The 12556-nt window shown below is 31.8% G+C and overlaps 1 protein-coding gene across 1 annotated transcript; it reads right to left on the bottom strand.

The window, feature by feature from the left end:
* Positions 1-3856: 3856 nt before the first annotated feature.
* On the bottom strand, positions 3857-10171 carry LOC112020643 (fructose-bisphosphate aldolase-lysine N-methyltransferase, chloroplastic). Its single transcript, XM_024053192.2, has 10 exons — positions 9993-10171; positions 9809-9899; positions 8988-9162; positions 8786-8891; positions 7069-7151; positions 5363-5389; positions 5051-5202; positions 4788-4901; positions 4155-4235; positions 3857-3960 (listed from the first exon to the last, which is right to left on the bottom strand). Exons 1-10 carry the CDS (start codon positions 10050-10052, stop codon positions 3857-3859), a joined length of 993 nt encoding a protein of 330 aa, XP_023908960.2. The 5' UTR covers positions 10053-10171.
* Positions 10172-12556: the final 2385 nt, after the last annotated feature.

Raw genomic sequence — 12556 nt, 5'->3', positions numbered from 1 at the left:
ACTTATTATTAGAGAGAGAGAGAAAAAAAAAACTGTTTTGAAACATGACACCATTGTTTTATCAACAATTGAAACAAAAACTAACAAAAAGACAAGCAAATTTAATAACGTTTGCATTTATGAATATGAAAAATAATTGAGCTTTTAAGTTGGTCAAAACAGTTAAATATTTATAACTTCATTAATGTAATATGTTAATATTTTAATTAAACAACTTTAATTATTAGGCAAAATTTAGATACAATACTTAGATGCTGTTTTTTAGATTTCTCTCTTAAGATTCAATCATATGGCTTTTTTTCTTAATATGTTAATATTTTAATTAAACAACTTTAATTATTAGGCAAAATTTAGGTACAATACTTAGATGCTATTTTTTAGGTTTCTCTCTTAAGATTCAATCATGTGGCTTTTTTCTGATAGAATGAGAGTGTATTTTTAGTTAAGTACAACCACATGGTTGAATCTTAAGAGAGGAATTTAAAGAATAACACCTAAGTACTGTACCTAAGTTTTGCCCTTAACTATTTATGTATTGCCAATTTTTTTTTATGTGTCATTAAAAAGAGTATTAATGGGGGTAATTAATTAATTTATTGTGTACACATTATCTATAGGCGGTGTATTAAATATTTATTAAGATGATCACCGCACACCCTTAGCGTGATGGTCACTTCACAAGTATAAGTACTTGTAGGATGTGGGGGTTAAAGGCCAGGGTTCAAGTCTCCAGAAAGGAGCTTCACACATATATACACTTAGATTAAGATATAGTAAAATTCTATCTTATATAAAAAAAAATATTTATTAAGATGAACTTATATGGTTATTTTTCTAAGGACAAAGTTTAGCTACTAAACCTTACTCAATATATTTTTATTGAAGATGAATTTTAACAAATTCACCATTGGATTACACATTCTTCTTATGTCCTCCATTCTTGCAAAATTTCTAAAAAATTAAAAACCAATAGCTATGTTATCAATAAATTATTTAAATTGCAAGTTTTTGTAGTTTAAAATTATGCATAAAATATAAACTTGTAGATCATTTAGTAAATAATATCCGATTGACACAAAATTTGACATGTGAAATTTGTATTGAGAGTGTAAAACTTAGTTGTAGCTAATGGTTACAACTCTTAACTAAAAAAATTAATATGACTATATATTTTGAAAATCTAATCGTTGGATTACAAGTTCTTAACATATATGTCAAATTTAGAGCTCATTGGATGTTATTTACTATTCGATCTATAAACTTATTTTTTATACATAATTTTATACTAAAAAAACTTGAATATTTTAGAAAATTTGCAAATATTGAAGATATAAAAAGAAAATGTAATTTAATAATGAATTTGTCAAAATTCACATTCAATAAAAAATATATTAAGTGAAACCATGGAAACAATAGAGATGGCACTGAATTGCTGGAAACAACTAATGAAGAAAAAAAAAACTAAAAAGAAAAAAGAATAGAGAAAGAACATATAAATAGAGTGGTTGAATAGCAGAGAATATGGGATGTAGGTGTATATGTATTGATTAGTTTGCTACACCATAAAAATAACTTTTTGAAGATTCAAATTATAGACAACCCAACTTGAATGCTCATCATATTGGAAATCTAAATGTTGAGAGAGAGAGAGAGAGAGATTATACGTGGACACCACTGTCGACCACACATTTATTCAAAAAATGGTAGGGGTAAATTTTTCTAGGGGCTACTTTTTGACCCAGAAAGGACGCCTATGATCAACTGCAACTCAAGGCCTTTGTGTGTCGCCGTATAGACCAAGACCAAGCTGTCTTTTGCAGATGAGCAAGCCTCATGCCTGGCACTTGTTTGTGCGTAACTCACCAAGTGTAGGGGCCATAGCTCAATTGAGGGCGGTAGCGTTTGTTACACATACCGACACATTCATTTTTTGAACTGAAATTTTGAGTTGAAGACGATTTCAAGACATGCATACGTAACAATGTGTGTAACATCTTTATTCAATCTTGTAGCCAATTATTGCGTAAGAGTATGGGCTTCAAGCTAATATCTTGTAACTTATGCCTTCTAGAAGATAGAATGATTTGATTAACTTGTCATAAAAACCGATATATGCACTATCCAATGAAGGTCTCTGGGACCTTGAAATAAGATACTCACAGCATCCAAGTTAGGTACACATTTTGTTGTAGTTGTAACCTTGGGCCCATTACCTGTCTCGACAAAAATTATTCTCAGTAGCTTCCAACCTTCTCCAACGGCGTTGAAAGACTTTTGGAGCCTTTTCTTTATAACACAAACTCACCCTGGGGCCTGGATGAGCCTCATGAATGTTTGATTTGTTTGTCTCTGTCCCTTGTTTGTCACTTATATATCATTACTCCCTTGCGTGTTCCATAGCATAGTCGATGCACCTACCAGATTGACCCAAACCCATCACTGATTAGACCTTTAACATGGTTGGGATAGTTACTAGTTACTACTTTCCTAGGATTTGTAATGGCCGGAACCTAGCTTGCTTAAAAAGGCATTTGATTAAATTTACATTTTTTTTTTTAAAATTTAAACTACACCAATCTTTCTCTAAGATTTCATAAAATGAAACTCTTCCAACTGAAAAGTCAATACTCTCTTACTCAATAGTCAATACCTCTAATGGAATATATCATTTAAAAATAAAAAGATTCAAATTCATTTATATAAACTCCAAGGGTAAAGTATCATTTGTCCACAAATCTCAAGATTAGAGAAGCCTGCAAGTAGTGGCTTATTTAAATTTATTTCAAGCACGAGTTTATTTATGAGCTTATAAAAATTATATTCACCTATCTTGTATTGTTAAAATTGTATATAGTTGTACTGCAATATAGACTATTTATATCATCAATATATTACAAATCATAATTTGATATCGTATGAAATTATTTAAAAATTTATAAAAGCAAATTTTAAGTTTATGTAAGTGTATTTCAAACATTTATAAGTACAAATATTAATATTATATATATATATATATATACACACACGCTATTCGCTAACTCGTGCGATTCATTGAAAAATTCAAAAAAAATGTTCAAGAACTTATTTATTTTTTTGTTTTCATCTTATATCATCTTCCTTTAGATTGATGATAGCTATAAGATTTTATTTTATTTTTTATTATTTTTTTTAAAGCTATAAGATTTATTCCTAATCCATATGCTCCATTCTAAACTTGCAAAAGCAAAAAATTTATAAATCCTTTATAAATTTATTTGTGATGCATAGGAATGCTACTAACTATAACATCAACGAAATATAATCTTATTTTCCTCTTCTTCTTTTTTTCTTTTTCTTTTTGGTGTTGTAGTAGTAGTTTGAGAGATTTGTTTGCAAAATAGGCCTAAACAAAATTGGTCCGACTTTGCTTTAGTCATCATATGATCATTATAGCCCAAGCTTGTCTAGGATTATTTTGAATGATTATAAACCATTATCCACAAACCGTGACGATCTTGGACATAGTTTTGGCAACAAAATTAAAAACTTAAAATAATAGATTTAATCATGTTCCTAGTTAATAATAATATCCTACCTATCATGCATCCTCAAAACACACCTTCTACAAACTTGACAATGATGAGCTGTAGGAGGCTTGTACGTAAAACAAATGTTAGGTGCCCCAATTTCGCACCCTATCAAAAATTAAGTATTCAGGAATACAGTTACATCTGGAGTAAAGTCTTAGTAATGCTTCGAATGTGACAACAATAGTTTCCCTCATATATTGAAATATAGGAGTGTAATACTTATAGTTGACAAACTTATCAAAGAAAAAAAAAAAAAAAAAATCTCTTCCCTTCCCTTCTCTCACTCTTCAGTAATAAGATTTCCTCCAAAAGAAAATACAACATACCTCATTTCCTTTGTTACCATAGCTAATGGAAATCTCTCTCTCGGTTTCAAAGAGACTTTGTTCAGCTGTCCAGTTGGGACAAAGAACATAGGATTAGTCACATTCCCAGCTACTTAAATATAAGCTGATGAAGGGAAACAACTAATTAAGAGATCATTAGCAACTGTTTTAGCTGCAGGAAACTATCATCGGAGCTCAATATCTAAACTTAACACCCATATAATGATAAAACCTACTACAAAATCAGGAGGAGGACTACCAGATAGAAGGTACATAGAGAAAGGAACTCCAGTTATTGATCCTGTTCTGTCAACTTCCCAAGTTGCTGCTGCCTTCAAATCTGGGTGGCCATATTTTCAGCCAGTAAGTAACAGATACATATATTAATTTTACAACCCAAACCCAATTTATAAAAGTAAAACAAGCAAAAAACTGTAAGAGAGAATTTTTTTTTTTTTTTTTCCTTCTATTTTTTGGATAGTAAGAACTATTCTTATTGTTTCAGAATGCAACTATTTGTCCAAAAGTTTGCGATTTTTGAACAGATTATGCCTTAATTGAATGTCCAAGCAAGAAGTGATTTCTAAGTTCTAACACCCATCTAGGTATAAAGCTTCACTGTGGATCCATAAATTAAGGCTTAAAGTTAGCTCCATACAGAAAGAAGTAACAAGCCAGCAGGGTAGAAATTATAAATTAGACAATAACAACTTATCAAAAAAAAGATAATAACATACCCTTAGATTAAGGTTGTAAGAATTTATAAAATTATAAAGCAAAATGAAGGAAATCACCAATATAGGAAAAACACCACTGCCAAAAGAAAAGGGATTGAAAAGAAAAGAACCAACAAAAAACTAGATAATTTTAGAATTGTGGACGAATGGCATACCATGGTTGCAAAAGTCAATGCCAGGGACAAGACCCTCCACCCAGATGGTTTCTCCTTGTATTGCTGTGGATGTCACTCCGTCGACTTGGCTATCTACAGTCTGGACCCTACATCCTGATATGAGAAGGTCCTGGTATTAGTTCAAAAGATCGTGTTACATTCAAGAAAGAATAGATCTGCCACCCAGCACATTGTTAAATTCATTACAAATGAGTCAGAAGATAGGATTCATGGACAATGATTAGAGGAAAAGATAACCTTACCTTTTTCATCCTCTCCACTGGAAATATAATTAGTGCAAAGCTCAGAATCTTTGGTAGTTGAAAAGTTACTGTCTTCTTCTTGAGTTTGTGGAAATACATAGGAATGTGGCAAAGGAATGTTCAAGGCACGAGTCCAAAATACAGAATTTGCCCTAGCACCATGATGATTGTGCAATGTTAAAAAATTTAAATTTTAAAACACTATAAACAGACTTTTTTTTTTTTATAAGTCACTATAAACAGAAATAATTAAGGAGAGGATTCACTAGATTACAAAAGATCATAAGAACTATTCAATAAGAAGATACATACCAAAGGAAATCTTCAAAGCACACCTCGCTGGAAAATGAAGCAACAAGAATAGTATAAGTTTAAGTATTAGAAATAAATGAAATATTTAATATGTGTGTGTGTGTGCACGCGTGCTTCATTATTCTGAACTCATTAAATGTGTCGTCTTAGATAGCTCATTATTCCAAAGTGATAAGAAATAAAGAAAAAGCTGCTAAACACCCAAGTAAGTAGTAACCAAATTTACCTAAACATAAAAGATCATGAACTGAAAGTGGCTATAAAAACAACATGCAAGCCTACATTTCTAAAGCTTACAGGCAGAACCATATCAGTGGATCAATATTAACATTGATATTCAAAAGGGGCAGTGCATATAAATACATTTCATAACTTCTCTTCAAGTCCCTCAGCATGAAACAGCAGAAACTAGCGAGTTTTTTTTTTTTTTTTTTTTCTTTCTTTCCTTTGTTTTTTGTTAGCACGGTTGAAATGATTTAATTGCAATGTAACTGTAATATTTGAGTGCAACTTGCTTGACATACATACAATCTAATTATTTTGATTTTTGAAGCACAAACGTTCTTGGTTGGCCTCCAATTTGAGCTAGAATGGGCATATCCGCCACCTAATCTAGAAACCAACTTGTTGGATGATGAACATCAACAAGCACATCAGCAAAGTCAAATACTCAATGAAGATGACTAAATAAGGCTTGCCAAGTACACCGTGATTCCTAATTAGACCATGTCTAGAGGAAATGTTGTAGTACAAACACATTGCTTGTTGATTTTCTCTAGTCAACAACAAAGACTTAGTTTCGAAATTTGGGGTCAGCTATAGATCCTCAACAGATTAGATTGGGTCGGCCACATGAATTCTTTTCTTCTATTCACAATCTTCAAAAATGCAACTTAAGATCATTGATTGGTGTAACATGTGCAAGAGTAGCGGGGAGTCAGTTAATCATCTTTTGCTTCATTGTATGGAGGCACAGGATATTTGAGCATTCGTCTTTACCCTATTTGAAGTTGCTAGGGTTATGCCAAAGACAATGGCTTAAACGCTAAGCTGTTAGGAAGGGAGATTTCATCATAATAGACATTCTAAAGCTTGGAATGAAGTACCCATGTCTTTTGGACAATTTGGGGTCATCAAAACAGTCAAACTTAGATGGCATTAATCATCCAAACCAATTCATTAGGCAAAATATATTGTATGACTAGATGAATGCTTTGGGAAATAGGTCTTGTCATATTATAGATTCCTAGATACTCTAAATTTGACAGTGTAACTTTCAATTTATCTCTTCTTAATTTATTTGAATAAAAGTATACTTATAATATTAAATTAAATTAACAAGCTCAAAAAGACCTGTTGTTTAGGGTTATTCTTAGTAAGTAATAAAATTCATTAAAAGTGCAAAAAGAATGGATGCAAATGAAGTACATGGGAAACATACACCTGCTGTCTAGGTATATTGACCAATCAAGAATGAATGGTTAGTTGTTACAAAAAATTAATTCATGGCATAGGTTATGTTAATGATTTTTTAACTAGTTGTTACATATGCACCTAGTGAGTTATATTAATGATATATAAATCAAATAATTCACTGTGCAGAAAATCTAGATTAAACGTATATAAGTTGGTATGATAAACCACTAATGCCCAAGGACTGGATTAAACCTATTAATGTACTTCCAATAATATAAATGACCACAAACCTTTCTGAATCCCCATCAAGTGTTAAAAGTTTCTTCACTAATGGCTTCACTTTGTCATCATATAAAATCTGCAACTTTTTCTTCTGCACTTAAACCTATATTTGGTCACATATGCTGTATGGGGAAATTCAGAAAGCCTACTTCATCAAAAATAAGATGTTGATAGGTGACGCCAAGAAATCATATCAAGCCAGACAAATACAGAATGGTTGTTTAGGATACACAGAACAGTTTTTGGTAAGATTTACTACTTGTTAACATAAAAGGTGGAATAAGATACAAGAGAAAGCATATAGATTGACATTCCCTTGTGAATATCAACAAACTATATTTAACTTTTATGATGAGAGAGTTGCCTTTACAAGTGAAAGTTTCAGTTCCATAGATTGTACATGTCAAATCAGAAGTAAACTGAATGTATAGGCACCACCATGGACATGTCAGAATAACATGCAAGAGAAATGTATCACTGTGTTTTAAACATGATTATCTGTACAAATCTATCATGTTAAAAGGGGCCATAAAGTTACTAATGATCAAGGTCTTTGATAGTATTTTTTTTCTTTATCGATAAATTACACGCACATACAGTGTGTCTTGAACCCACAACCTCACCCTCCACCTTACTCTTACAAGCGGAGGAAGTAGCTTTTAAGCTAAAGCTTAGAGCAATTTTTAATAGTGATACTTGCATAGAAATAACATCCATTTTCTTAGATGAGATCATTTTGGATTAACGGATTCCACCAACATCCAAAATAAAAAGAAAAAGATCTAGCCATTTGGTATAATGTTAGAAATGCTAAGTGGGAATTGCAAGTGCATGCCTAATTGAAGTAAAGCATGCATTTTTTTCAAAATAATGTGGTGAATTTGAAAAAAGAAAATAAGAATGGACAATATGTCAGTCAAGTGATTAACTAATCTTTTAAAATTTTAAACATAGCATTTTATACAATTTGCTATAAAAATATTGAATAATGACAGTACGGCTAGCATAACTAAAGTTAATCATATGTTCAACTACTAATGAGTGGCATGCAAGTGATCTACTAATCATATAAAATTTAAGCATAGCATTTATATAATGTCGTATAACTGCTATTTGATAATGAGTTTAAGACTAGCATAACTAAAGGAAATCATGTGTTCAACTACTACTGAATATAAAATCCTGGTGCTGGTGCTATGTGGATTGTGTAGTCCCTTTGAATATAAATACTAGCGATCAGACCTTGCCAGTGCCTGCTACCCAAACGATGTGTCGCAGACTTGAGTGCAAAAATCAGCCCCTCCAAAAATTAGAGGTAAGATTGCCTATTAACCACATCTCCCATACTCCACAAAAGAAGGAGCCTTGTGCTATGGGTATGACATTTTCCTCCTCTTCTAGAATTTATTATGAGGGGTTGAATTTTGGGTAGCATATCACATTGTAAGATTGGTATTTGTATAACAGATCAAGGGCCCATATAAATAGAGTTAAGATCTAATGGTTTATCCATTTATATTTACACACACACACCCAAATTTTTAGCTTGTTTCAAAAGCACGCTTTAGGCGCACTTTTTTTAAATTCACTTCACTAGGTGAAAAATGCTTAAAAGAACTTCAGCTGGTGCTTTTCGGTTTTCTCTTTTAGAGCACTTAAGTGCAATTTTAACAACACCTAATTGGCATCCATGGGACATGGAGATGTACCCAAAAATCATTTTACCTGCAATTCGGTGGCCCGATACAACGTGGTTCCCTTTAGCTCCAATAGCTCATCATCAGTAAACCAAAGTGGATTTCCAAAACTGGTTGGAAGCATATCAAGGTACCTGATACAATCACCCACCCCAAATGAATTCAATCACTAAAAAGGGGGGGAAAAAAAACAATTGAGGATTCAAAAAAAATGTGCACTTTATACATACGGCTTCCATGAAGAATTTTTACGGAGGCGCTCCAAAGTTAGAAACAAATTCATCAGGAACCTGTCATCTACTTCTCCTTCTTCAAACATTGCTCTGCATTCTGGTCCAAGAAGAGAATCTTGCAACACTCTCATAGGAGTTATTGCTAAATCAAGTGGAACAACTAATAGAACACCTGAAATTATTTTCAAAATCAATTTTTTTTATTCAAAATCTCCTTCTGTGGATGGCTACAGAAAAGAGTTGAAAGAAACAGTTCCACTAGTAAATGCTTACCCTGGAGTATAAACTATTTGACCAACATAATCATTCAATATTTTGATAAAACTTCTCATCACATACACAATACTCTTGCACATAGGAGTCAAAGATTTTTTTTTCCTAATCAAAAACAACTCAAATAATTTTGTCACTCTTCAAATGAGAAAAAAAATTGGCAATGATTCATTATAATAATTATCCAACAACCAATTTCCTTGCTTCTACGAGCAATTCAAGCAAAATGTTTACTCCAGGAAGCAAACCAAGATACCCCACCAAATTTTGCACCTCAAAATCCAGTTTTCACCATCTGGGTCCTATTAAATCAACATTGTCACATTGAAAAAACCCACTTTCTGTTCCATAATCAATTCCTTTTCCTACATTTCCTCAGCAAAGAGAGTAGAGTAACAATATAAAAAATGCCTGTGTGACTGTATATTTGTCATAATTATCGTTAAAGTGAGCTTAAGCTTTCAGGCCAACCAGAAATTTATCAGTATTACATTACAATTACAAACTAAGCAGCAGAAAGTTAATGGGACAGTAGTGTGAATTACCATCAAAAGCTTGATTGGCGGCCGAGAAAATACCAAAGCCTTTGGAATCACAGTGCTTAATCTTGCAACCACGTAGTTCAACTCCGTTCACCTGAAATTCAATTCAATTCCCAATTTATTAGCAAATTATGGTTTTTTTTTTTTTTTTGGGAGGAAGAAGACGAGAATAAAGGAAAATGGAAACCTGTAACCACTGGAGAAACCGTTCGAGTTTGGCTTCTTCTTCTTCTTGTTGGGTAGCCATGGCTGAGTGAGTGTGACTGAGTCTCTCTCTCTCTGTGTGTTTGATTGGTTTTGAAGGGTTTAAGCTTTTCGTGGCGTTGAGTTCGGACTTCAAATACCAGAACCAGGGTTTTAAAATGCTCTGCCACGGCGTCGTTTAACTTTAAAACCGATACTACTGCCTTCACTGTTTTTTAGGGGTTATAAATGAACTAAACTGATTATGGATGGGTCTGATTTGATTTCAACTAAAAGTTATAAGGAAAATTTAATGGATAACTTAATGGCATTGATTTAAGAAATATTTTTAAAAAAATTTTATAAAAAAAGAAATAAATTACTGTTTTTTTTACGGCTTTTAATGTTTCTCATCAAAATTTTTCTAAAATTATCCATTAACAAATGCCCTAAAGACACCTATTAACAAAACCCAAAATTATATAGGCAATTAATTTTTTTAACACTTTTTTATATTTTCCATAAAAGTAGTATTAAATTTTTTTTAAAATTGTCCATTTACAAATGTCTTAAGGATATCTATTAACAAAACCCAAAGTTATATAAGCAATTGAATTTTTTTTTTTGACACTTTTTATATTTCCTATAAAAGTAGTATTGAAACTTTCCTAAAATAGTTTATTAATAAATGCCTTAAAGGCATCTGTTAACAGAACTCAAATTTATATATATTCGTTTATTTAAAAAAAAGAGTCAAGCTCAAGAATAAGTTAGTTTTTTTTTTTTTTTTTTATTCGTGAGTATGAGATTGAATTAATCTATATATATATATATATATATCTAACCGAAGCTTCTGCTTTTGGTTGACTTTTCACAATTTTACACGTCAGCATTTTTTTTTATATCTTTAAATTTGATTTATTTCTATCTATTATCTATGAATACTTGGCAGCTATGTCAGGAATGAACTAAAAAAAAATCAATGATAAACAAAAGAAAAGAAAAGAAAAGAAAAAAACTTGTAAAAGATAGAACCTAAAAAACTGTTAGAGCATCTGACATTGTTTATAAACCAAATCTAAAAGTAGAAGAAGAAGAAAGAAAGAGGATGTAAAATGTCTTCAATTTGAAGAAGAATGAGAGAAATTGACAAAGCGTATATGAGTTTGTGAATCTTAAAGTGTATGAGTTTTAATTTACATATTTATCCCCGTTAGTTAAAAACTTGTAAATGGGTATGATGAGGGTATTTTAGATATCAAAATTAAGGAATTCAAACAGGAAAAGTGTAGTATTAATAACTAAAATCCACGGGGATATTTGAGGATTAGCATAGTAAGGGCAGACAATATAGTAAGTTGACACACGTTTGAAAGATTTTAGCAAATTAGCATCTCAAGTTCTATACAAAACTCAAGTCTCAAAGAATCGCTTCGTACTTGATGAGTTGGACAGTAATATGCCACATAGATCTCGAGTCTTAAAGACTCGAATTCTACAAATCAAAACCAAGTCTTTAAGACTCGATTTTCTTAGGGAAAAACGATTATACCACATAGATCTCAAGTCTATAAGACTCGAAATTTAATTAAATTATACTTGGATCTCGAGTTTTATAGACTCGAGTTTTGCTGGGCAAAATTTTATAACACACAAATACGCATCAGTCACTCAACAATCTCTCACCCATAACACTCAGCCTCGCACTCCTCAGTAACTCACTGCCTCACTCACCCATAACTCTCACACTTCTCACACCACATTGTCTTTGATCTCACACCACATTGCCTCTTTCTATCAGTACTCCTCCCTCTCAACAAATTTATATCTCAGGTAAGGATTTTTTGATTTAATTGTCATTGTAGTTGGGTATTATTTGTTGTTGGGTGTGGGTTAAAGAGTTTGACTATTTATTTGGTAGATAGTTAACATAACTTAGTTAAGATACCAATATTGTGAATTATAGAACTTTGTTTTGTTAGTGTAAATTTTTTGAGTATTTATTTGCATGGTTTTTGTTATCAAAATTTATTCATCATTTCTAGGCTCTTATCTTTATCATGATCTTACAAGGACTTTGACTTTATTCATCATTGTTTTGGGTACGAAATAGGTAGTGAATGAATTGTAATGAAATGGGTATGTAATGAAATGAGTGACTTACTCATGCCCTTTAAATGAATTGTAATGAAATGGGTATGTAATTCATGCCCCTTGAGTGGGTATGAAATGGATATGTAATGAAATGAGTGACTTACTCATGCCCTTCGAAAGAAATGTAATGAAATTGATATGTAATTCATGCCCTTTGAATGTGTAATGAAATGACTTTTTTTTTGTATTAGGTATGAAATGGGTAGTCATAGCATGACGGAAAAAGGATTTGGGTATGAAATGTGTAACGAATGTGTGATGAAATTCATGTCTTTTGAATGAATTGGAATTTGTACTTTGTGTAGTTTGACTAGACAAAATGTTTTTTAACTAACATAGTAACTTGACTCTAATAGGTTCACAATGACTGTAATTGATATAATCCTATACTACGATGGTCCGCTTAAGAATGCC

The sequence above is a fragment of the Quercus suber genome, unplaced genomic scaffold (assembly GCF_002906115.3).
Source record: "Quercus suber isolate HL8 unplaced genomic scaffold, Cork oak 2.0 scaffold_76, whole genome shotgun sequence".
NCBI classification, from domain to species: domain Eukaryota; kingdom Viridiplantae; phylum Streptophyta; class Magnoliopsida; order Fagales; family Fagaceae; genus Quercus; species Quercus suber.
Note: the sequence above shows the minus strand (reverse complement) of the source record. Positions and strands in the feature narration are given on the sequence as shown.